This window comes from Lissotriton vulgaris, chromosome 2_1 (assembly GCF_964263255.1).
Source record: "Lissotriton vulgaris chromosome 2_1, aLisVul1.2, whole genome shotgun sequence".
In the NCBI taxonomy this organism is placed as follows: Eukaryota; Metazoa; Chordata; class Amphibia; order Caudata; family Salamandridae; genus Lissotriton; species Lissotriton vulgaris.
The window spans coordinates 577,655,436-577,680,438 of record NC_141687.1 but is presented as its reverse complement, the minus strand read 5'-3'; the positions used below and the strand labels follow the sequence as shown (position 1 = coordinate 577,680,438).

The following is a 25,003-nucleotide window of genomic DNA, read 5'->3' as shown; positions in this document are numbered from 1 at the left end:
CCTCACTCCGCCACTTTCCTTGTAAATATGCCCCTCAGTTCCTGCACTTTGCGATTGCAGATACAACACTTGTCAGCAAATCCAATAGGTCTGGCTCGAATTTTCAGTCATAATTCAGACCTTCCAATTATAAATCATTTATCTATAATAAGTCAGGTCTCTTGGCTTTGCCAAAGGCACATCCACACGGAATTTGTATTGCAGTAGAGGCTAAGCAGATGAATCATGTTTCTAGGTCATGAAAGGGTTGTTCCTCTAAAGGAATATATTATAGAAGCAGCCCTTTGGCATTCCCAGCACATCGTTTGTTTTAGCATTAAGTGAGCCAGTGTGTCTTGCAGTGAAAAAACACATGTTTACTTTTTGTGTAAATACCTGTCACAATTTTGTACCTGGTGAGTGAGTAAAGCAAGCAAGCTCAACTTCCTCCAGGGCTGTGGTGTTCAATGTTTTAATGCAGCAACCATGGGGTAAAATTTAAATATTCAGAGTCCCCCCCTCCCCCCACCCCCCAGAATGATTTCTTTTGCACTATTCTATAAAACTAGCAGTGTTTAAATGTGTCTAATCATGTTTAATCACTCCAGTTAGTTTGAGCTAACCCTTTTAAAAATACAGTCAAATACATGATTGCCAACATACTGTTCTGTTCAACCATGTCTTACTCAGATGTAAAAGCATCCAAGTACTAAGGTGTAAAAGTGTGGTTATCAGAAATGGAAGGGGTGGGGGTTGAGGATTATTTGGAGTCCCCTCCCCCTTTGGCGCCTACTCCCAGCACTGTTGTAAGAGGGATGCTTCTCTTGGACAGTGCCTGGTGCCTCTGAGGGATCACTTAAGGCTCCCCAGGGGGGCCGCCTCCCCAGTTTAAAAACCTCTGCTCTAAGGGCAAGGCAATCAGTCTGTTTTCCTCCCAAGAAAAGTTTAAAGTTTGAAAAATAGGTTCAGATTGTGCATTTTATGGCCCAATTTCCAAGTGAATTTGCTGAATAGCCATATGTTCTAGAGAGGCCCTTGCCGAAAATGGAAATGCGTTTATGTTGTTCCAGGCATGTATCGCTCTCCCTTCTAGAGTAAAGGGGGTTATTTCTGTTATAATGGAGGCACCATTGTGTATTTTTCTGTACATGCAGTGTCTGCCTCTGTCTGTTGCGTTTGTCCTTCCACTTCCAGATGTTCTGCCCTATCCCAGTGATCATAGCACTCCATGCAGATGTATGTTGGCATCAGATGTCTTTCACCCAGTGGCATTCTGGATAAGGTGGCCTCTTCCAGGTGTGTCGTGTTTTAGTCCCTCGTGTTCGATAATGTGCTGTGTCTGTGGTTCTTCTCATGAGACCCCTCTTTTCTGTCCTCAAGGGAGCCTCTGCAAACTGGTGGAATCACCGACACTTCCAGCACCATGCCAAGCCCAACATCTTCAAAAAGGACCCCGACGTTAACATGGTGCATATATTCGTTCTGGGAGAGACGCAGCCAGTGGAGGTGAGAGCCAGCGGTGACAATAGGACAGTTAAGAGAAAAACAAGAAAAAAGGCAGAGTAGAGCAGAACAAGCAAGAGGGCGGGTGGGAGTGCGAAACCGAACCAGGGAATTCAGTAACTAGAGAAAAAGAGAGGAGAGCAGAAAACAGAGGCATGAACTCTAAGAACCTGAGCCAGTTCAGTTCTTTATTTATTTCGATGGTTAAAAACCATCATAAAAAATACATATTATTACATACAACATAAAAACATACTGAACATCAGAACATCAAGAACCTGAGTCAGAGAAGAAGAAACTAGAATAAAGGGGAATAGAACAAGAGTCATAAAAGGATGAGAGAAAAAATAAGTATTGTATTCTGTAGAGACAGAAAACCACAACTAAAAAGAACAGGTCAAAACCACAGTGGGAGAGAGGAGAATGTGCTAGAGTGTTCTATGTTAGAATATTAATACAGTAATATCATCTAACATAGAAGGTGTTGTAAATATCGCTTAGCGCCAGGATGTCTGTTAGGTGACAGTGCGCTCTGCAAATGAAATAAATAATGAATACATAGAAACATAGTATCCAGTAGGGTGTGCATTTTTTAATATTACCTTCAATGACTTTTCTAGACGATATTTAGGACATAATATTTAGGTCAGACGATATTCCAATTCTCACCCCTCGGGCGGTGGGGGTGGACTTGTAGTCAGACAATTGTCAAGCGTCCCTCACTGCCCGAGGGGTGAATATTACCCTAACAGAGGGTACAGTTTGGATTGGCCAGTATAACTCTGCCTTGTGCATGCCCTGACTTAGAATGCGTCATGGCCCTATTAGAGTGGGGGTGGGCTATTAAAGGATTTCTTTACCTTTTCCCCACCTCCTTTGTAAGTGGTGCATAGGTGTGGCTTGTAGCAACTCCCTTCTATAAAGTGTCTCTTTCAACAGAGGATACCTTGATGCTTATTACGTATTTTTTTAGGGAGCACGATGCGCTACTACCACACCGCCCTAGAACCAGGAAGAGGAGTGAGAAAATCAGACCATGGAAAAGGATAGATAACCCCAGTTAGTGAAGAATAAAGAGAGAACCACTGCTAGAGAAAGGAGAGGGAGAAACAGTGTTGGAGGACGATATAGAAAGTGTTAGAGAGGGAAGAGAGAGAACCAATGCAAACGAAAGGCGACAGAAGACACCAGTGTTAGCGAGGTCAGAGAGAATGTTTGTTAGAGAAAGGAAAGAACGAGATCAATACTAGATGGAGGAGAGAGAGAACCAGTATTTGTGAGCAATGCAAGAGGCAAGATGGAGAAAAAAGGCAACAAGACCTGGAGGTATGGCAGGCACAATGGGAGGGTAGTCGGGGTCTTTGCCCTGCGCCTTTTGGGGGGTACATGCCTATTGTATCATGTATTTACACAATAGAAAGCAAGCCTGACCTGTTCCTTTGTGATGCAGTTAAGTGACTCCCAATACTTTTTTTTCTCCCCCCCCCCCCCCCCCCCCTTGTACGTCTCCTTGATTACCAGCTGCTCTTAGGCTCGAAAACCAATGAGAGGCCCCTATACAATTTGGGTTACGGCCCTACAAACGATTTTGAAATGCCTGTCTGGAGGTGGAAGAACATAGCTGAGTAGAGGGAAGAAAACCAAAACAAAGGAAAGGAAAAAGAACAACCAAAACCTGAGAGAGGAGTGCAAGCACCTGACATGGCGAGAGGAGAGAAAGAACCAGTTCAGAGAAAGGAGAACGAGAGAAACAGGCCTTACAATATTATAGGAGACAATAGCCAGGGCAAAGAGATGATGCAACCAGGGTCTGAAAAAAACGAGACGAGTTTCTAGCAGAGGAGGAAAGTTGGAGAACAGGAGTATTATATAGGAAAGTGCAAGAGAAAACCAACACCAGAGATAGAGAGCAGAGAGGAGGAGAGGCGCAAAGCCACTCAGAGCAAGGATGGAGATGGAGGACCAGCTCTGCTGAAGTGGCCCCAACCCATGCTCTTGGCTTAGAGCAGTGAGCCTAGGACGGATGCATTACAGCACTCTCCCATTCACACATGCTGAGCTGTCTCTTGTGTCCTTTTCCACTGCAGTATGGAATCAAGAAGATGAAGATGCTGCCTTACAACCACCAGCACGAGTACTTCTTCCTGAGTATGTACATCTCCAAGCTCATTACCTGCTCTGGATATGCCTTCATAGTCCTTCGATCACAATGATCTGCTTCCCTGCTGTTTAATCTGCAGTGTTCTTTAAATCCCTGTGTGTTTTTGTCTGATTAGTAAATCTATTTTTCTAATGCGATCCAAAGGATCTTTTATTGGCTGCTTCTCTTATGTATGTGTATATGGCCTGTCCCTGAAACAAGATTAGCTGTATCTTCCCCTTTGAGTCACATGGTTGTGAAACCTGGTTGGCTGTTTCTTTACTATGCTTACTAAATTAGCACTGTATACCTTCTGTTTGATTGTTTCTCCTCTATTGCCATTTGTGTTTGCCTCCTAACTGTCTGTATCTACTCTTTACTCAATGGATACTATAGAGCTACTTCCTTTTTGACTGATAGTTCCCTTCCTATCATCTATCTGCCTGTTAGTTGGTGAACTTGACCATAACGTAGTCTCCTTTGAGTACCCAAATAGTTGTAGATACTCTTCTATGTTCATTAAATCTCTTAAATCTGGTTCGTGATTGGCTGTTTTCCTCCAGGCTTTTTTGATAATATCCATGAGTGTGGTGGTGCATTGTTGTTTCTGTTCTGTCTATAATTCATCCTCTTTATTTTGTTCTCCGATGGATTAGCTAGCAGGGTGGCCCTCAAAACCTAAGCCACTAAATCAGCCCTGGCAACAATGTTAACCCCAGTCCCCCAATGCAGGAGGCGCAGATGGAAGAGGGTCAGGGGCTTTCATGGTTGGGTCATGGCAGCCTATCCAGCTTTACAAGCAACAGGGGTAGTCAGCAGGCTACCAGCCTGCTACTATGTTCTGTGCTTTAGATGTTCGTATTTGTGAACAATAGCCTTGGTAACCTGGATCTAATCAGTTTTGTTTATTTACTTTATTACTGGGTCATGATTAGCTACTTTTGTTTCTCATTGTTCTTCTTGCTTAATAGACCGTTCCATTTAGTGGCCTGATTGCTTGTTTATTTTGTTTCATGTATCTGATCTCGATTGGTTGTTCATCTTTACTGTAATTGCCTCACTGCCTCTGATGATATCTTCCTTCTTTCTCCTGGAAGTTGGACCACCACTTCTTATCCCTGTGTACTTCACTGTCCAGATCATGACGACAATGATAACCCGCAAGGACTGGGTGGTGAGTATGTGGTGCTGTCAGTGCAGCGTATCAGAGGTGGGAATTGTTGGGAAGGTGCCTTGGTGGATAGTCTGTCGCTATCCCATCAGGCAAAGTCCTTGGCTTGTATTACTCTAATACAGCGTGGCACGCTTCACTTCTACCACTCTCTGTAGTACAGTAAGACAGTGCAGGCACCTTGCGCTCCCCATTGCTGCAGGGCTCTGCACAGGGCACTGATGCAGGGCGGAGAGGAATTTCCATGTTATCATTAGGGCTGATGCTACCTGTACTGTGCCACTGGTGAAGGGTCAATCCTACAGTCAGATAATAGCTGCCAACTGCAGAGGACCTACTTATATGGGTGAACCATATGTTCTCTATGGGCATCAAATATGGCATCACTTCCAGTAGAGGGGTGAGTATGACTTTGCCTAGATGTTCAAACATCCTTACCTCAAACAGTCTCTGTGGTTACTTCTTCAAGGGTCACCAAGTGCTCCATTCCAGTTGCATGTACTACTCTTCTGTAGTGCCAGGAGTCTTGCAGACCACCACTCTTTTGTGTGCTGAGTGATGCCACCCCTATACTTCCAGTTCTGTGAGACTCTACGGGCACTTCACTACACTTCACTACTCCCATTAGTGCAAGTGACTCCTCTAGCATGCCCCTCATTACTGAAAGTATTTGAGACTTCACTCCTCAATGCTGGACCTCTCCTAGTGAAGACCATGAGGATGAAGTTGTATTTACAGGCACTCACCTTTCTTGGCAATTAGGGTCCCTTTGCGAGTAGGAAGCCGCCTCCATTAAGGATGCTGTCTTTGTTTCTGTTAGCGCATTTGAATAGAAAATGGGTAACAATTAACTCGACCCTCCTTCTTGCCCCTCTAGGATCTCATCTGGGCCTTCACCTACTACGCTCGTTACTTTGGGACCTACAGCCCATTCTTCGGAGTATTGGGATGCCTAGTTCTGCTTTCACTTGTCAGGTAGGTTTGTTTGTGTGTGGCGCGTGTGTTTGTGCGTATGCGTGCGTCTGTGCGAGTGCATGAATGTTGTGTGCATGTGGCATGCATGTGTAGCATCTGAGTATGTGTGTGTGCGCGTGTATGCATGTGTAACATCTGTGTGAGTTAGTGTGTGTGTGTGTGCCTTCTGTTTGGTTCCATGATTTGCCAATCCCTAGACTCTGTGAGGAATGCACTGAACTTTACACAGGAACCTTTTCAATGGAGCTGTACACTCTGCAATGTTTCCGTTGTGTATGGTGTCGCAACCTACAAGTGACGCAGCAGATAACCATCAACGAGGAAGAAATGAAGTCCTATCCGCCACACCGAGAGAGAGAAGTATATGAAGGTTTCAAATACAAACGAAGACCAGAGTTGAACCTCTCCTCGCTTCAGTAAAGCAGATCTAAAGTTTGCATATGACCCACATGTTTTAACAGTGTCCTTTAGTTCAGGTCACAGTGATGGATTTAGTCCAAACGCTGTTGGCATTACTTTGTTTTTACAGAGGATGGGCAGGAACCACATATGATATCCGCAGATCATGTTAATTGCATTACATCAGGAATGATTGATTGACAACTCCCAAGAGCAGGTCACAAAGCAGGCTCAGGGTACACTCATGCGACCTGCTTGGTAGGCTTTATATGGTTGATAATTGGAAGAAGCAGCATCACAAGGAACCATGTACTCTGCCTTCTACTGTCCACCCCATGGTTTCTATAGAAGATTGGATTACTTTTTGGGCTGCGCATCGAGGAAGGATCCAAGTGGATGGTACTGCTTCCCATTTAACATATACTCACCAGTGCCTAAGACCTTACCATGCATGTTACTCTGAGAATAAGTTCTGGAAAATGGAGAATTATAAATGCATCTGTTTGAAGAACTGCACCACAATTTTTGATGTTAAGTAGAACTTGATCACCATAACGACTGATACGTGAGGATCGATGTAGGTGTTTGTGAGGAGATTACTTATCAGCAGAATCTTTCAAATAAATCCACAAATTGGGAGATATATTGATATAGTGAGATCGCCCAATAATAATAAATGAGTCCCTATGTTTTCTATGTAGACCTCTGAGCGCTTTATGCTCTGAGGACTCCAGTGAACCCGGGGCTTATCAGAGTATATAGATGGAGCAGATGTTTTTATCAGTATCGACTTACTTCACTTCACACCACCCCCCACAAGTTAGGTTATGTCAGAAATACTAATGAAGGAATTAATTCACCATCAATAGCCTTGATACGCTACACCATTAACAAAACATTATGAATGATAATACATGAGCTGTTTGGGAAAAATCAAAGGGCCATATTTATGTCAGAGTCACGCAGTGCAGAAAGTCACCATGCTGGGCTGCTCTGTGTGACAGGGAAAGGGCTGGAAAGCCATATATTAAAAGAATATGGTGCATTCTTGCCTTTGTCCTTGCGCAGGCGCGGTCCTTGGTGCAAGGGTGTTTGCATCGTAAGGAGGATTGTTTTTGTGCAGGAAGGGGCAACTTCCTTCACAAAACCATTCCCCAGAGGCATTTTTCTCTTGCTTTGTGTGCCGCAGAAAGCAGCTCGCATACTCAGAGCCGGTCCTAGGCCTTCTAAGGCCTTCTGAGGCCCCGGGCGAAAGGGAAGATGTGAGGCCCCTCTAAGTGCCTTACTGCCTGCGCGAGTGCGCTTTTCCCTACTCTGCGGGGCCGGCAGGGGGCCCCCTGAGCGCGAGGCCCTGGGCAGCTGCCGATACCGCCCATGCCTAGGACCGGCCCTGCGCATACTTACAGGAAGTAACGAGGAGAAATAAAGATATGTCTCCTGGTTATGCCTCACTCTGAAGGCGCAGCCTTTTGGCGTATTCCCTGGTCTGCCACTTTTGGTAAATGTGGGCAGGCATAAAAATTCTTGGATTCCGCATGATGATTAACACCCATGCAGCATCCAAGGAGCGCCTGCCGGGCACAGAGGAATGCAACACAGTAATCTGCGTGGTGCTAGTGCAACGCAACCCCACTAATAAATATGCCCGTAATTCTTCAAACTTTTTTTAAATTAAAGATTATCCCAAGATCATGCATTAATATTTGAAGCTGATTCAATTACTGCATCAACAGACAGTGCCCCGTCTACCAATACTACACCATAGGAAATGAGGCTGCTTGTTAACCTCATAGGAGCGGCGAACGTTCAGCGCCCAGTGCTGAACGTTCGAAGAATGAATGCTGGCCCGTCGGCCAACGGTCGTGCGCAGCACTGGCAAGGTAGTGCTCGCGACGACCGTTGGCAGGTAGCAGCACTTAAGGGGTTAAGACATGCTGATTCAGAGCAGGCACACGTGGGTGAATTATATCCTGCAGGAACGGCAGCCCTTCCTTTGCAATGGTCAGTGAATCACACACAGCGCTTTGAATTACAGACACTACTACAAGGGCAGGAGCACGGTTATTTCTGCATGAGTGGGACTAGACCAGCACAAGCCTTGAGCCTGGCTGGAACCAAATGCCTAGCTCTCGCTCGGCCCTTATCCCATGCGCACCGGTGAGCCACAATGGAGCTGAGCCGAGTATTTATTGACCATAGTGTACTAATTTAGGACATGAATTAACTTAACACAAAGCATTGTCCTTTGATGTTAGTAAAGGGAGAAAGTACAAGGTATTCACCAAGCAGCTACATTTCAAAATGTGTAGCCAGCCAAGAGCAAACCGTGTGATTTCAGGCAAATCACCTTACTTCACTAGCCTCATTGCAACCTGAGAACACCTTGCAGCAATTCAATTCGGCATGTGGACTATATAAAAGCATTTCATGTGTATGATATACACAGACAATAATTTTGTTCTACTTACTATACCCATATGGGCCATTGAGCCAATGCACATACCTGAGAACTCTAGGTTCAGACATTGAAGTGACAATAGCACGTGAGTGGGGAAGTTCGTATTTAAAGACAATTAAAACTATTCATTTTAACAAATGTCAATGCATTAATATAATGTTCAAAGTGAAGCACAAGCATTCAAGAAAAACAGTCTTTGTGATGTTTTTACATGATGGTTCCTCTGTCATTTGCATGTCATGTCTTTTGATAGTTCTGTTCCTGCATTGGTTCTTGGGGCCAAGCCTGACCCTCAGTTATGGCCACTGAGACTGGGAACCCAAAGCAGCCCCGGCAATTTTCTCAGACCAGCCCCTAGAGAAGCAATGCCTGGTCCTGGGACGCTGGAAACGCTGACTTGCTGCTTTTGTTGCTGTGGGCTGACATTGCAGCACAGTTGCAAAACTGGGCCCCAGTAACAAAGGGGCCCACTACAGCTGCAGAACCGGCCTGCACCCTTCTAGCCTCCCAGGAAAGCACTGAATGCCCGCTATGGCAGGTCCGGCCCGCACTCAGCTTTGACTCAGTTCCCTCTATTAATGCGCTGGCCTGCCCATCCTAGGCGAGAGGCGCTCACAGCATGAGTCTGCAAGAGAGGTCTCCCAGGCTCTTGAGTCATTGGGCCTCACCTTGGGTCTGAGAGAGCAAGAGGAGCGCTGTAAACCTGTGGTCACCACCCCACCAAACCTCATGTAGAGGGGGGTGACCAGTGGATGACCATCTGCCGACCCTCAGCTGGCTCTCCCGACCATACCGCTGACCCTGTGGTTGGGCTGCCACAGGACCACCATGACATAGAATGGGTTGCCGCAACATATTTAGAGCGCATTGACTGCGACGTCTTTCCCTGTCCTGAGAAAAAGCAGAATGGAAAAAGTTCCCCATGTGTAGGGGCCATTGGTACTTTTTTTTAGAGAAAGCAGACATCCACCCTGCTCTACAAACCTCCAGTGTGTGAACAGAACCGCCACAGCGGTGGCTCCCTGCACAGCGCAGAGATTCCTACTAGGCAGAGGTCTCGCAACAGAGTGAACAGCCCACCGCCTGGGTGACGGAAGTCATGGCCTCTGCCACTTTGGCACAACGGAAACCGTCCAGCAGGGTGTAAGTGACCTGCCTTGTTTTAAGACAGGGGAAATTGCATCTACATTCTGTGAGCGACAGCAAGACATGGAAAAATATTTTTCGAGATTTAAACTAAAAATAAAAGTCAACAGGAGTCTCTGGCAGAGACATCTTAAGGATTTTGACGGCCCTGGGCGAAACGTATTTAGGGCGCCCCTGTTCTGAACTGTTTTGAATTTATGATCCAATTTCAGCTCTTTCATGCCCTCTTTCACCAGGTCACTGACAGGCACACCGATCCACATAATGAATGTGTCTACATCTGATATTCATGGATAGTGAGGTGTGTTTTCAATATTGTAACACAACAGAAGCTCACTAATATTGTGACCTTGCGGTCCTGTTTTGATCTAAAAGAATGTTTTTTAATAAATGTTGCATGTAACATAAACACAACATTTCTCTGCAAATTGTTTGTGGGGGGGGGGGGGGGGCGCAGAAAAGCTGGGTCTTAGCCACAGCCCACTTTGCCAATTCCTTAAAACGTCTCTGCTCCCGGGGTCTAATTCTGAGGAAGGAACAGGCATACTTGCCGACTGTGCTGTTACAAAAAGGGACACTCACTTGCAATGAGTCTGATCCAAACGGAGCAGCCTGTCCTGAAATACAGCTTCTGCAGAAAGATGAGAAGTTTAGGGGCATATTTACAAGCCCCTTTCGCCACGACAAGGTCAATTTTAGTGACGTTATGGTGGTGATAAGGGCTTCGCCTTATTTATAAGGCAGGGTCAAGCCACTTAACGTGGCTTAACGCTGCCTTGTAATAAGGGCTCCTTTCATGCTATACTTCGCATGAAAGGGGCGGGCAATGGGTGTTGCGGTGGGCCTTCCACCGTAACACCCATTGATTTTGACACTGCCCCCTATTTACAAGGGTAGTGTAAAACAGGCGAAACAAGGAGAAGTGCTCTATTTCTCCTTGTACATATGTGCTGCTTTGTGCAGCACACATGTAAACAGCAATATGCCAATGATTGTTTATGTGCAGGAAAGTCTCCCTTCAGCATTGCAATCAAACCCAGGCAATGTGCAGTGAGCAGTAAACATTATTCCTTCAGATGGGCAAGCAGCAGGGCTGTGAAAGAAAATGCAAGCAAAGGTACCAGAGACAAGCATGGGTTGGAAACTGGGAGGAGCAGCAGTATTTTACTACCACCTTAGGGGCCACTGAGGCTGTTAAAGACTTGTGTGGAAGAGGAGATGTAGCACTGCCGAGATGTAGGGGATATATACAATGGGCACTGCAATCATGCGGCAGGGAAGGACCAAATTATGTGGCAGGGTTTAATAAGCAATGATGCACAATTTATGGCAGTATTGCTCCATGATTGCGTAGTTCTTTCACGTTAACACTGTCTTGGCAAAGGTTTCAGCTCAGTAGTATCAGTTTGATACCCAACTGCAGCAATCAGCAACTGAAAGGTGGTCAGTTAATCTTTGCAAATTGCCTTCCTGTTTGCATCAACATGTAGGAATCATTTTAATAACTTTAGATCCATTTGAGCCAGAAATAATAGTTTTGTTTGAAATCTGAAAATTCTGCAGCAGATGATGGATTATGTGGCAAGAGATGTAAAATCTATAATTATGCTGAAGATACTACAGCCATAAAATCACAACATTTCATGGCCCTGGTTATAGCTCCTCCATTGCCTAATGGCAAGAATGAGATATGCTAGCGCCCCTTATGCAAATACAACCACTACCTCCGAGAGCTTCAATTTGATGTAAAACCACCAGTACCGCTGAGAAGATGCGGCGGACCCGCTGCCACCCAGCTAAAACCGAAATAATAGGGGTCTACTTGGCTTAGTCTTAGAGGCTGGAAGCCCAGAGACCAGTTCGTTTTCTTTCCAGATCACTCTAAAAAGGGGGAGCAAGGTAGGGCTACGGTGCTGTTGTAACCTAGATGCGGTAATTGTGTCTGTGCCTTTACACTAAGTCACAGGTGTGACCATATGAAGGATGCAAGTGTATTGTTTCCAGTACAGATAAGAGGATGACACACTGGTCCACATCTTCAACTGACTGACACTTTTTCAAAGTATTAGTTTCACGTCAGAAATTACACTCACTACATTCACTCTCCCTCTTTAACAGACTCTCTTATTCTCTCTCATCCTTTCTTTTTCATTCTGCCTTTCTCCTTCTATCTACCTCTCGCTCTCTCCTGATCCCTTTTTTGAGTTTCTTTTGTTTTTTGTTTCTGGATATCTGTTTATTTATCTAGTCCTATACCAGTGGGACTTCGTCTCTATGGGTTAGTAGGTTAACCCCTTCGATGCTCATGACGATCTCAGCTCGTACACTGCTCATATGCTCATGACGAGCTGAGCTCGTCATGAACAATGGGAGTAAAGGATCTGCAGCACAGAGGGGGAATTGCTGCAGCACTGATGATGTTAACACGAACATAGTTAAACTCTGGGGAGTCTGGGAGTCTGTTATAATTATATTCAGCATTAATTACTGTCTATTATCTGGCATCAGGCCTATTTATGTATTCTATTTGGAAAATGTCAAGCATTATGTGACTATTTTAAAACCGGAGAAGGAAGGATCATATTAAATGTAAGTTTCCTTGCATGTGCTGCATCAGTGAGGACTGTAGGGTGTTGGCTTGTTATTGTATGCCGGCAAGGGCAGGATCACTCTCAAATGAGGTTTCACTCCACGCCCAGGTGTGTTTTATTACTGATGGTCTCACAACATGGAGAGGTTCATCAGTCACCTCAGTAAAGCCATGAGAAGGTTTATCGGTCTTTGTGTTAAGCCACTCTTTGGATCCATGAATCCACCACTGAGGACTTTTCTCTAGGCATTCTTGCTCATCACTGACTACCTAATCCCTCTTGGGAGTGTATGTATCCCTGATGACCTTGGTCCATGGCCAGATTGATCAGTCACTCTCGACCTCACACTTTGGGCAATTCTTCCCATCTCTAAAGATAGCTTTGATTTGGAAGGTACAGCGTGTGAATGTTGACCTCGGTCCATGGACAAGTTCATCTGTCAATTGATTGGACACTTTTTACATTATAAAGTTGACCCCAGTGCATGCGCTTCGTGAGATGTTACTGATGCTTTCCTGGTTGAGCCGCATTATCATGCATATAATCTTGTTCCTTGTCCAGGTTTGTCGAGTCTCACTGGTTTGTGTGGGTGACACAAATGAATCACCTCCCAATGGAGATTGATAACGAGAAACACAGAGACTGGCTGAGTGGTCAGGTAAGTACACGGACCACCAACTTCTGAAGCCTTTTTGAATGGCATGCCTCAAAAATATAAGACTCTTGTCAGGTCATTGAATGCTCATAGACTGACATCTGAAATTCAGAGAAGAGTAAACTGATGGTGTTTGTGAAAAATGATGGTGCTGGTCAAGAATGAGGATGGTGTTGAGCCCCATAGTCGCAAAACGGTTCTACAGCATGTGGGGGTGAGGTGCTGGGTAGAGGGGGTGCGCTGATGTTGCCTCTTGTTGGGGAGCGGGCTGCATGGTGCAAAGGAGTGGTGTTGGTTTGACTGTTTATGCGTGAGAGGTTCTATTGTGCAGAAAATCAGGGTACTTGTAATCTCATCTGGGTTTCTTGTCTACACAGTTGGCCGCCACTTGCAACATTGAGCCATCTTTTTTCAATGACTGGTTCAGCGGGCATCTCAACTTCCAGATAGAGCACCAGTGAGTGACGTTCATCCCTTGCCTTACTCCACATCCTCGGACTCTGGTCCTTCTGCCTCCATCTTTCCCTTTCTTATTCTCCCTCTGCCGCCTCCTTCCGGATGACTTCTCTCCCTAGGCTCATCTTCCTTAAACTCTTGTCTTACCTCTCCACTGACCAGATTGATGAGAATGGCTCACAGTCTCCCCTCTTTCTCCTAGTCTGTTCCCTACGATGCCAAGGCACAACTACTACAAGATTGCACCACTGGTGAGGTCACTGTGTAGCAAATACGGTGTACACTATGAGGAGAAGCCGCTGTTAAGGGCATTCCAAGACGTCATCCGGTGAGGGAATTTAAAATATATATATTTTTTTGTGTTGCAATTTTTTATTAAATATACAGGGATGTTATACAGCGTGGAGGTACTTCCCACTCTCGTTACAGGCAGGATCCATATGCAATATTTAACATGGAGGAGTTGCGTACAACATTAACAGATAAAGAGGATGGAACTAAAAGAGAAGGCGGGTGGAGATGGGGGGAAGGGCGCCTGTCATAGCTAGGAAGACGCGAGTGCTTGGGGTTGAAGCGCGGGCGAGTGCCCTTTACTGCGTACTCCTCTGTGCACCGCCCCAGGTGTGAGGTTGCGTGGGCCGGCCACCCCCAAAATATAAATATTTACGTTGTTGGGGAAGGAACGAGGGAAGAAAGCAGATAGAAATGTATTTCCACATTGCAGCAGTAGCATTCCACTTAAACCCAAGAAGCAAACTTTGAGTGTTTTTTTCCCTCATTAGATTGTTATTAATCGTTCATATTGACTATTCATGAAACACATGGTGCTTAATAACGCTCTCATTACATTATCAAAACTATTAACATCTTGAAGTACCAGATTTAATATTTGAATCACCCTCTTGTTACACAGACTCCTTGGGAAATAAACGTTGAGTATTAAAGGGTAAAAGAGTTGATTAGAGCTAGGAAATAAACTAAGGATAATTCCAAGCCAGGAGAACAGCTGGGACAACAACTAGGAGCATCAATGGGCCAAAGGTCGTTCTCCGGCTAGCACAGCCCCTGGGAGAGAAGCCGAATGGAGTGTGAACACTTTCTTCATGGTATAGTTTTTGAGGTACCACTTTGACAGGCTGCTGTCGTGCTTCTTACCTATGTTGGAGAAACAGTCACCTCAAGAACATTTGCCAGGCCTGTTGAGTTCTGGCAAAATCCCCAAAAACGTACCCGCTATTTCCTTTCATGATCAGGGCACTTCCTGCTTCCTTCTGCCGGTCCGCAAGCCTGGTTTCCTTCTCTTGACTTCGCCGAGGCACTGCTGCCTAAAGGAAAGCTTAGCCAGCCATATTCTTGCAGGCTTTGCATGAAAGGTGAGGCTATCCCATGGGAACCCAGTAGACTTTCCTATTTTGCAGTTACACTGTAATGTAAGTATGACTAGGGCAGCGTAGGTCACATGGCATTAGCTGTGGCCCAGATCTACTAAGCCTTTGAGAGGCTAATATATTCTGGGAAATGTGTGGGATTCCCTACGAGCCCTAAATTCAGTGTAAAATTCGTACCTGAGTGTCACCTCTGCGTCTCATATTTTATAATTCAGCCTGTGTCTCGTTTTGCAGCACTCATCTAATCCCCCCGTATCTGCTATTCTATGACATTCCCATTATATGCCATTTTGTAAGGTATTAGGTATCATATGTTTTGTTATTTGCCCTGTGTCTACCATTTTTAATATTGCATGTTTCTGCTATTTTGTGATACAGGCTGATTTGTGGCTTCCATTTTGTAACATGGCCTGTATCTGTCATTTTGTGCTACTGACTTCATTTGATGTTTTATCATGTACCCAGTGACTTCCGTTGAATACATGTTCTGTTTCAGCCAATTAGTAGAGGTGACATTTTACTCGGAGGTGGTAAAATGGCCCCTATCTCATGTCTACCTTTTCTTTCTCTTCAGGTCCTTGAAGAAGTCTGGGGAGCTCTGGCTCGACGCCTACCTCCATAAATGAAACTGACCTCATCATGGGAGGGAGTAGAGAAGAAGGGGGGGCTGGAAGGGGAGTCAACCTCAGTATTTATGTTTAATCTGTGTGTCTGTGCATGAAGGAGTATCCCCCTCACACTCTGAGCCTCAAATGAAAATGCCTGCTGATTGGCCCTTCGGCTGCCTGGAATGGACTGAGACCCACAAGTGGCTGAACCATGAACATTTGTTGCCAGGATTAAATATTTTGGGAGGGAGACACACACTGGAATCCTTCCTACCTAAAGGGCTTTAATCATGTGACCCTAGCACACACCTGACAATGTCCACTGCTGGCGATGGACATGAGGGACCAAGAACATAAGACAAGAAAAGGGGGTTTCCGAACACACGCATAGGGTCATATGTCCACCCACTGTGTGCGGGTACACGCTTTCGGAATCTGCTGAGTACACACCCAGACTTAGCCTGTCCAAAACACCCATTCAAAGCTTTTCAAGTCACCCTCACTCTTTTGTTAAATACACCCATTTCCAAATGCATCTTCTTGCATCCTATCAAAAGCACTCATGTGCCTACATAGTACCCACCAGTCAAATACACACTTCGCAGCCATCCAACCAGACCCAGTCATTACATATCTAATTCTCAACATGTAAACACCTGATTTGTCAAATGCAGATGCCAGCACCATACACCAACTCGCAGCCTATCCGATGGCCCTACTCTTAGCCTGCCAAATGCATTGAAACCTCCATGTCCAGTGCCCCACTCTTTAGTTTTCCTTTCTACCTGCTCTGCTAATAGAACTTCAGTGTACACATTTGAAAGATACAGAACCCTATTTCAGACTCTAAGCCTTTCAGAAAACCCACTCAAAACCTGTTAAATATGTCTATTCTCAAAATGTAAAGCACACCTGCTCACAGCTTGCAAATTATAAAGATTCTTGGGGCCAGATGTACGACCATAGCATTTTGCGACTTGCAAATTGCGCTCAATTGCGAGTAGCAATTTGCGAGTCGCAAAATGCTATGTAAAACTGTCTGAGACACTGTTTGTGATTCCCAATGGGTTCGCAAATTGCATGCCTCATGAATATTAATGAGGCACTCGCAATTCGCACTTGCAGAACTTTGTTTAATTTTCTAAGGGCAGGTAGTGGTCCCTGGGACCACTGCCTGCTCCTAAAAAATATTTCCCCTTGCATTCACAAATGGAATGGTGTCCCTCGGGACCCCTTCTCTTTTGCGAGTGCTTTACCACCCTTCTGAGAAGTGTGGTAAACTGCAACTGTTATGCGACCGCAATTGCGGTTGCAAAACAATCATACATAGGGCTCAGACTAGCTATTTGAAAGGGACGCCCTCAGAACGCCCCTTCCTAATAGTGAGTCGCTAATAAATTGTGAGTCGCTAAATATGGTTAGAACATGGCCTTTTTTGTATTTTGCATGCGCAATCGGGTCGCAAACCCGCTTGTGCATTCAAAATAGCGTCGTACATCTGCCCCTTAGACTGTTGAGTACACACGCTCTTAAACTCTGAAATAAAGCAACCTGTCAAATACCCATGCTCTCAACCTGTCATACACACCTAGTAACCGTTTGTCAAACACTGCTCTCTGGCTGTCAAATACACTTGATGTCAACATGTCATACACACCAGATAGCAGCGTGTTAAATACAGCTATCCCAGCTGTGAAGTACGCCTGTCCTCAGGCTATGAAATACACTGGGGGCCTCATTTATGAGAAATGAAGCATCGCTGCGTGAAAGCAGCAACGCATCACTTCTCAGTGCGCACTCCTTGCGACATTCTCTATGCGTCATATTTAATGTATGACGCATCATGTCGTAAGGAGTTAAGTAGTCAGTAATTCTGACGTATCTGTAAGCGCAAAAGTGACGCATTGCTGGAGTGTGTCACAAAAGTGACGCAACTCCAGCAATGTGTCCTTTAACATGGGGCAAGCCCCATCTGACAGGGTCTGCGTCAGTCTTACGCCTGCTGTGAGGCAGGCTCAAGATTTTGACGCAACGGCGTCCTAAAAGTGATGCAGTGAAATCTCATAGATTTCACTGCATCACTTCTACGACCCTTCCTTGCGTCAGTACGCCCCCCTTGCATACATTATACCTGGCGCAGGTATAATGTGACGCAGGGGTTTACAAAGTGACGCATCTACCTAGATGCGTCACTTTGTAAATATGGCGCAACAAGGCGCATTTTTTATGCCACTGGTGCGTCACAAAAAGTGACGCACCGGCGGCGTAAAAGTGACGCATGGCCCAATAAAGGAGGCCCCTGTTCTCATCCTGTGAAACACACATATCCTAGGCCTTCAAGTACATCTGTATTCAGCCTGTTAAATACACCTGTCCACAGCCTATGAAATACACCTGATCTCAGCCTGTCAAGTACACCTGTCCTCACCCTGTGAAATACACCTGTCCTCAGCCTGTAAAATACACGTATCCCCAGGCTTCAAGTACTCCTGTCTTCAGCCTGTTAAGTACACCTGTCCTCAAGCTGTGAAATACACTCGTCCTGAGCCTGTGGAGTACACCTGTCCTCAGCCTGTGAAATGCTCCTGATGTCAACCTGTCATAGACACCAGATATCAGCGTGCTAAATGCACCTATCCTCGGCCTTCAAGTACACCTGTCCTCAGCCTGTGAAATACACCTGTCCTCAGCCTGTAAAATACACGTATCCCCAGGCTTCAAGTACTCCTGTCTTCAGCCTGTTAAGTACACCTGTCCTCAGGCTGTGAAATACACTCGTCCTGAGCCTGTGGAGTACACCTGTCCTCAGCCTGTGAAATGCTCCTGATGTCAACCTGTCATAGACAGCAGATATCAGCTTGCTAAATGCACCTGTCCTCGGCCTTCAAGTACACCTGTCCTCAGCCTGTGAAATTCACCTGATCTCAACCATCGAGTACACCTGTCTTCAGCCTGTCAAGTACATCTGTTCTCAGCTTGTGATGTACTAGAAGTAAGCGTGTCAAAAATACCTGCTATCAGCTTGTCAAATACGACAGCCCATAACCTCTGAAATACATATCTGGCAATTAAATGCATGGAGTCGTCAATAAGGCCACCTTGAACTGGAAAAAATCGCTTATTCTGTTCAAGATATCAACTTGCAGCCGGATAAAGCATCTAGACTTAGGCCTTTTATTCGAGAAATCTCAAGCTGTCTCGTGGCAAGCCTGAGTGGCTTATATACATCTATTTGTTCTTAATATCCTATTTTTGTAATTTTGCTTTCCCCATTTGAAACAGTGGGTTTCTAATACTATGAAGTCAAAGAAAATAACAAACAGGTTGGGCGGCAACCAGTGTTGTACACGGGACAGCTTTACCTTTCTGTCAAAAAACTTAGGGGTATATTTACAAGGGCATAGCGCCACTAGAATGTCACTTTTAGTGATGTTCTGGTGGCACTATGCCCTTCTCCATATTTACAAAGCAGTGCTAAGCCACTTCGAGTGGATTAATGCCGCATTATAAATAAGGCCCCTTTACACGCATCACTTAGTGTAAAACGGGTGTGCAATGGGTGTTACTGGGGGTATTCCAATGCAAAACTCATTGCATTTTGACGCTGCCCCAGATATACAATGGTGTGCAAATCTGAGGCAGCTCCAAAAACTAATGCTCTGCTATAGCAGGTGTTATAATGGCAGAACAAGGAGAAATACTTTATTTCTCCTTGTTTTTGCTTTTTCTATGTGTGGTGCTTGCTGCAGCAAACATAGCAAGAGCAAAATACCCTTAATGATAGTTTATGTGCATGTTGGTGTCCCTTCCTGCACATAACCCATCATTAAATAATGACGATATGCTACTTCAATGAGTGCTGCGGAATGCAGCACACATAGAAGTAACATCACCACCATTATTGATTGTTAATGTGCAGGGAGGGAAGCTTTCCTGCACAATCATTCTCTGCAATGCAGGCATCCTTGCACCATTGTGCAAGGGTGCCTGTGTTGGTGCATTGCAGCAAATTTTAGCATGAGCGCTAGGAAAAACACAGGGATGCACCGTATTGTTGTAAATACGGCTCATCCCTATGTTTTGGAAATGTCCGAGCACGGCACTGCCAAATTTGGCGCAGCTCCTCGCTCCAACATTTCCTTGTAAATATGACTCTCACTCGCAGTTAGTACAGAACGCGCCTGTTTGCCATGTTTCATACACACTCTCGTAATCCTAACAGTCTGTGCCGATGAAATCCAACCAGTTTTCAGAGAGATAAGTTCATCCTTTTGTTCGGCAATCTTGTGCTCTATTCTGCACTCCGTTGCTCCCTGCCTGGGTTTACGCTATATAAATACCCTTATGTATATTCATATATACATGCATCCTCAGTTTGTTATGGATGTCTGCTCTTAGGCTTTAAGATTGATTTCCATTGGCTGTTGGCATAAAACACATGCGCTCACGACCACACAAATACACAGACCCACAACTTGGTATATTTGTCCACTAAGTCAAGTGTAATACCACTTAATTTAGTATACACATGAAAACTATGTATGTTCATAAAAAAATAATTCCTGGTTTTCTTGAAAGAGAGATGGCGTGTGTAGAAAGAGTTGGTCCAGATTGCACAAAATATCATTTGTGCTAATTTGCACCAAAGTGGTATTTTACACCATATCACATATTGTAAGTGTTGAGTGTTTTTCCGCATTTCATTTTGCAGCAGATAGAGACAATGGGCATTATTTAAGGTGTGGTGGACGGACTACACTCCATGACGATGGAAGAGGATATTACCTCCACCACCCTGACAGAAACAAACTTCCAATGCAAGAATTTGTTTCTTTAAATAAAAAAATGACTGCCACACTCTGGCAGTTTTCTACTAGTGTTTGGATGTCATTACTTTTTTTCTTGTCCGTCACCGCCAGGTTTTGCTTGGTGGTGACAGACAGAAAAATAAGGGCTTTCCACCGCCCACCGTCAGTAAAGAGGGTGGGGTAGTGTTCCTCCTCCTATGGGTCCTGCCCAGTCGGGCCATTAGAGGAAGAGTCAATAGGAGCTAAGTCAACGGAATAGGAAAGGTCTGCCCATCTCTAAATAAGGTGTGCAAAAAAGGAATCAGTCCATAATAGGTTTGCAGTTGAATGGTAAGGTGAGCAGAGGACCACAGGATAGGTTGGCACATGAGGCACAATGAAAGAGGAATCAAAAAGGGGAAGAGGAAGTGCACAGGAAGAGTGATGAGAGGGAGGGACCAGTGCCTGGAACACAGGTTCCGGTGCACTCAAAGAAGGAGCGGGAAAAGCTAGATCAGGGGAAAGGGCAGATAAAACGCCACTGGTGCATATGATGTAGGGGTGTTCTCTCAAGGGGGCACCTCTGCAACTGTGTATGCACATATGTCACCCAGCTGCTCCCCACAATGTACTCATGCTCTATATAAGACCTTGAGGTGCACAGAATCATACACACCACCTGTCACCAAACACACACGCCCTCTCTTTTTCTGTTTAGTGTACACTATACCCCACACAGAGCTACCTATGCTGTACACAATCTCCACTTACAGTGTGCTAATGCTTGTTCTGTACGCTTTTTCTGCTTGTTTGGTACATGTTCTGTGCTTATGTCATTCTCTGCACTGTTCTTTACCAATGCAATACACATTTTTGTTCTACACACTAACGCTGTTAGCTGAGTGCAGACTCTACTTATTCAGTAGAGTCTGTACCTGTTCTATGCGCAACCTCTTCTGGTCGCCTGCATGCTCTGCTTGTCCTGTACACGTGCACCGCTCATTCTGTACACAGCCATGACTTGGAAACACTCAACATTTTGTAAAAACTGTTTGTTATTTGCTTATGCTGCACACACTCTGCTTATTATGAACAGCGTCACCGTTTTTGCACATTCTTTGCTTGTCTTTAGCACACTCTGCTTGGTCTGGACACGCTCTTTGCAAACACTCACTTCTTATCTCTAGACTTGTTCCAAGCACCCGCTGCCTGCTATACACACATTCTGCTTGCCTGGCTGTACTCTATGCGTGTTATTCACACATTCGGTTTTGCCTTGATGAAATCTATGCATATTCTGTACAGATTCTGTTTGCCTGGCTACACTCTGGGCATGCTCTTCACACATGGTGTTTGCCTGGCTGGACCCTATGCATGTTCTGCACACATTCGGTTTGGCCGCACCAAATGCATACTATGCACACATTCTGTTTGCCTGACTGCGCTCTACTCTATGTATGTTCTGCACACATTGTTTGCCTGGCTGCACTCTATGCCTGTTCTGCACCCATCCGGTTTGGCCTGGCTGCACTCTATGCATGTTCTGCACCCAACGGGTTTGACCTTACTGCACTCTATGCATGTTCTGCACGCATTCTGTTTGCCTGGTTGCACCCTATACCTGTTCTGCACACATTCTGTTTGCCTGACTGCTTTCGATGCCTGTGCTGCACACATCCAGTTTGGCCTGGCTGCACTCTGTGCATTTTCTGCACACATTCTGTTTGCCTGGCTGCACTCTATGCCTGTTCTGCACTCTATGCCTGTTCTGCACCCATCGGGTTTGGCCTTACTGCACTCGATGCATGTTCTGCACACATTCTGTTTGCCTGGCTGCACCCTATACCTGTTCTGCACACATTCTGTTTGCCTGGCTGCTTTCGATGCCTGTGCTGCACATATCCGGGTTGGCCTGGCTGCACTCTATGGATGTTCTGCACAGATTCTGTTTGCCTGGCTGCACTCTATGCTTGGTCTGCACACATTCGGTTTTGCCTGGCTGCACTCTATGCATGTTATGCACACCACAGATGCTTGTTCTTGCAGGATGTCTGCTAGTGATGTAGACGTTCTGCTTTACTTGTACACAGGCTCTGCTTGTGTTGTGTGGCATCTCTGTGTTCTGCAGGCACTTTGAGCCTCACTCGCTGTCTTGTTATTTCCAATCTCCGTCCTGCACAGATACATAATCCTACTTCTCCCGCACACCCCTATTTGTTGCATACAAACTCTTCTTGTTCAGATACATTTTACGTTGATCCTAAACAAGCTGCTGTTCTAGGCACATTCCTTGCTATGTATTAACGCATGCATGTATGTGTGTAATGGTACTTATATGGTTCTAACTAGCTGAGTAACAACGGAGCACTGGACTGGAACGAGATCTTGGAACACGGTCTACAGATCCCTAAAGACCTCCACAGTAGCACAGGTCCACTAGGCGCTATGGAGTGAGTAAATGGTGCTCTTTGAAGCAAAGTCTTCAGTTTTCTCTGAACTGCAGTAGAGTCAGACCCACTGACGTTGGTGGGGATTTTATTCCAGATTCTAGGGAAAGGCATGGAGCAGACCTGTTTTCTGCTCTTTTCATTTTCATTTTTTGCATTGTGTCCAGCCTGGCGAAGTCTTCGCTGGTACTAGACTCTTGAAGTAGGCAGGCTTGTTGGTGTCTGTGGTCACATTTCACGAATGTCCCGAACTAACTCTGCTTGTTCTGTTCACATTTTCTGTTCACATTTTCGTATTCTGTTCAAGTTTCTACTTGTTATTCACTTTGCTGGTTTTACACAAATTCAGTTTGTTCTGTACAAATCACACTTCATCTGTAGACATGCGTGCAAGCTGTTTCCTTGTTTGGAACTCACTGTTATACCTGTACACATTCCGCCTATTCTGCAGCAAGTTTCTTATCCGTGCACTTTTTCTGACGATTAGATACCCGCCGGAGCTTGTTCTGTACCCGAGGTGTTCAGGATAGTTCCAGGATGACCAGCAGAATATCCCTGACACTCAGGGTAACTACTGAGTATGTAACTGAGTCCCCTTTGGAGTTATTGTTTTGTAAATGCATTTTATGTGGGAATTATGAAAAGCTGGCATGACTTCAGCTCTTCTGGGCATATATTGGACACCCTGATCTAATAGGCTTGCAAATTACCTGGTAATCCTAATCACACACATAAAAAAATCTACACATTACCATCACTGCTGTTTGGTTGTAAACGTCTATACTGACAAATCCCATATGGCATTTCACCTAAAATGCCACTGATTTTTGGGGCAGAAACACAGTCTCCCAAAACACACTTTTACCTCTGTGAGTGGAAAACAAGAGAGACTTTTTTCAGGTACTGGTGCAAGAGAGATGTGAGAAGGGGAGGGCACCACTAGCTGATAAGGCTAGAGCTTCCTCCATATCTCACAACAGCCCCTAAAACGAAGAAGTAAGTGGTGGGCCAGGCACTTATCTCACCTTCATCACTATCTCTGACCACCACCTCCCGCGGCTGCCCTCATTCTGTTTGCTGTATATACACATTACAAACCACTTGAACTCTCCCTCCCATTCTATTTCCCATCCTTTATCTAACTGCCTAGTCCTTTTCCTAACACCCCTCATCCTTGTCCTCTAACACTCCCCCTCTCTCCTTTAACTTGCCATCCCACTTTTGATTTTCTCAACGGGTGTGTACATTGACCTTTTTAGAGTCCCAGTTCTCTACGAATTAAAACCATCCCACTATAGCGCCTAACAACTACAATCAAGTGAAAAGTCTCCAGTGAAGTCTCATTTTCCCCACTTCGCTTTCAACTGTCTCAAACTACTGTCTAATATCGCCTGATGTCTCTCAACCTCCATTTCTTTCTATTTTCTATCCCTCCCTAGTCTCCCCCTTCACATGTTTTGTATCGCTCAGTGTTCTCTTTCAGTGGAGAATGGAACAAGAATTGGGAACTGGAGAGTGAGCTGTCATTGGACAGCACCCTGCACCCCTCCTGTCACAGACATGCAGATACTTGATAGAGGTCAGATGTAGGAAACTCTGCCCTTTCACCCCTTCATCTTCTGCACCCCCAACATCAAAGGTGATGCAAGATACATTTGCTGCGATACCTACAAATCAGATCATGCCAATAAAGCAACCTCACCATTCTCTTCAGTTCAGTTGCTTGCTCGAAAAGCCCCCAGTGTCATTTGAAGCCCTTCAAGCTTGTGGTCCAATCTCATTAAGACACATGAATGTAAACTGGAAGGGCCATTACACACACAGAGCCATGGAATGACCCACAGTCCCCGTGGGAAGAGTTAAACATGGCAGTTTACAATCCGACATTAACATAGGTTTAGGGGAGCGAGGGCCGACTCTCCTGTGTGGAACTGCTGAAGTCTGATGCTTGTCCTGGACTACTACCTGCTCTTAGAGTAATGTTTGAGAATAAAGCAATAACTGTTGATCTTTGCTTAAAGCACTGTGGTGTTTGTCTTTCTTGTGGGGGTGATGCGGTCTACCTGTTGCATTATTGATGTTGGCACTAAAAGACATGAGCTGCAATCCAGAAGAACCGGGTACCTGAGCCGTAACCAGGAGACCTGAGCTATAATCCCGAATAATCATGATGCCTGAGTTAGTTACTGGGGAAACAGGACCCCTGAGCTACAACCCCAAAGAATCAAGAGACCTGAGCTACTTTCCGAGGAACAAGAAGACCCAAGTAATAGTTAAAAAAATAAACCATATTGTTCCAG

General features: G+C 45.2%; 1 protein-coding gene and 1 long non-coding RNA gene across 2 annotated transcripts in view; one reads left to right on the top strand and one right to left on the bottom strand.

Annotated features, from left to right (window-relative positions):
- The window catches only part of FADS2 (fatty acid desaturase 2), a 123,374-nt gene extending 103,079 nt beyond the window's left edge, over positions 1-20,295 (top strand). Inside the window, exons 5-12 of the mRNA XM_086955579.1 lie at positions 1,360-1,485; positions 3,570-3,630; positions 4,720-4,796; positions 5,671-5,768; positions 12,924-13,020; positions 13,395-13,474; positions 13,676-13,801; positions 15,436-20,295. Of these exons, the coding sequence (XP_086811705.1) occupies positions 1,360-1,485; positions 3,570-3,630; positions 4,720-4,796; positions 5,671-5,768; positions 12,924-13,020; positions 13,395-13,474; positions 13,676-13,801; positions 15,436-15,487 (717 nt within the window). The 3' untranslated portion in view covers positions 15,488-20,295. The remainder of the gene's footprint in view (positions 1-1,359; positions 1,486-3,569; positions 3,631-4,719; positions 4,797-5,670; positions 5,769-12,923; positions 13,021-13,394; positions 13,475-13,675; positions 13,802-15,435) is intronic.
- Positions 20,296-20,568: 273 nt separating this feature from the next.
- LOC147730765 (uncharacterized) lies at positions 20,569-24,723 on the bottom strand. The gene is made up of 2 exons (XR_015308396.1): positions 22,055-24,723; positions 20,569-21,788 (listed from the first exon to the last, which is right to left on the bottom strand). It is a non-coding gene; the product is annotated as an uncharacterized LOC147730765 (long non-coding RNA).
- Between the last annotated feature and the right edge of the window lie 280 nt (positions 24,724-25,003).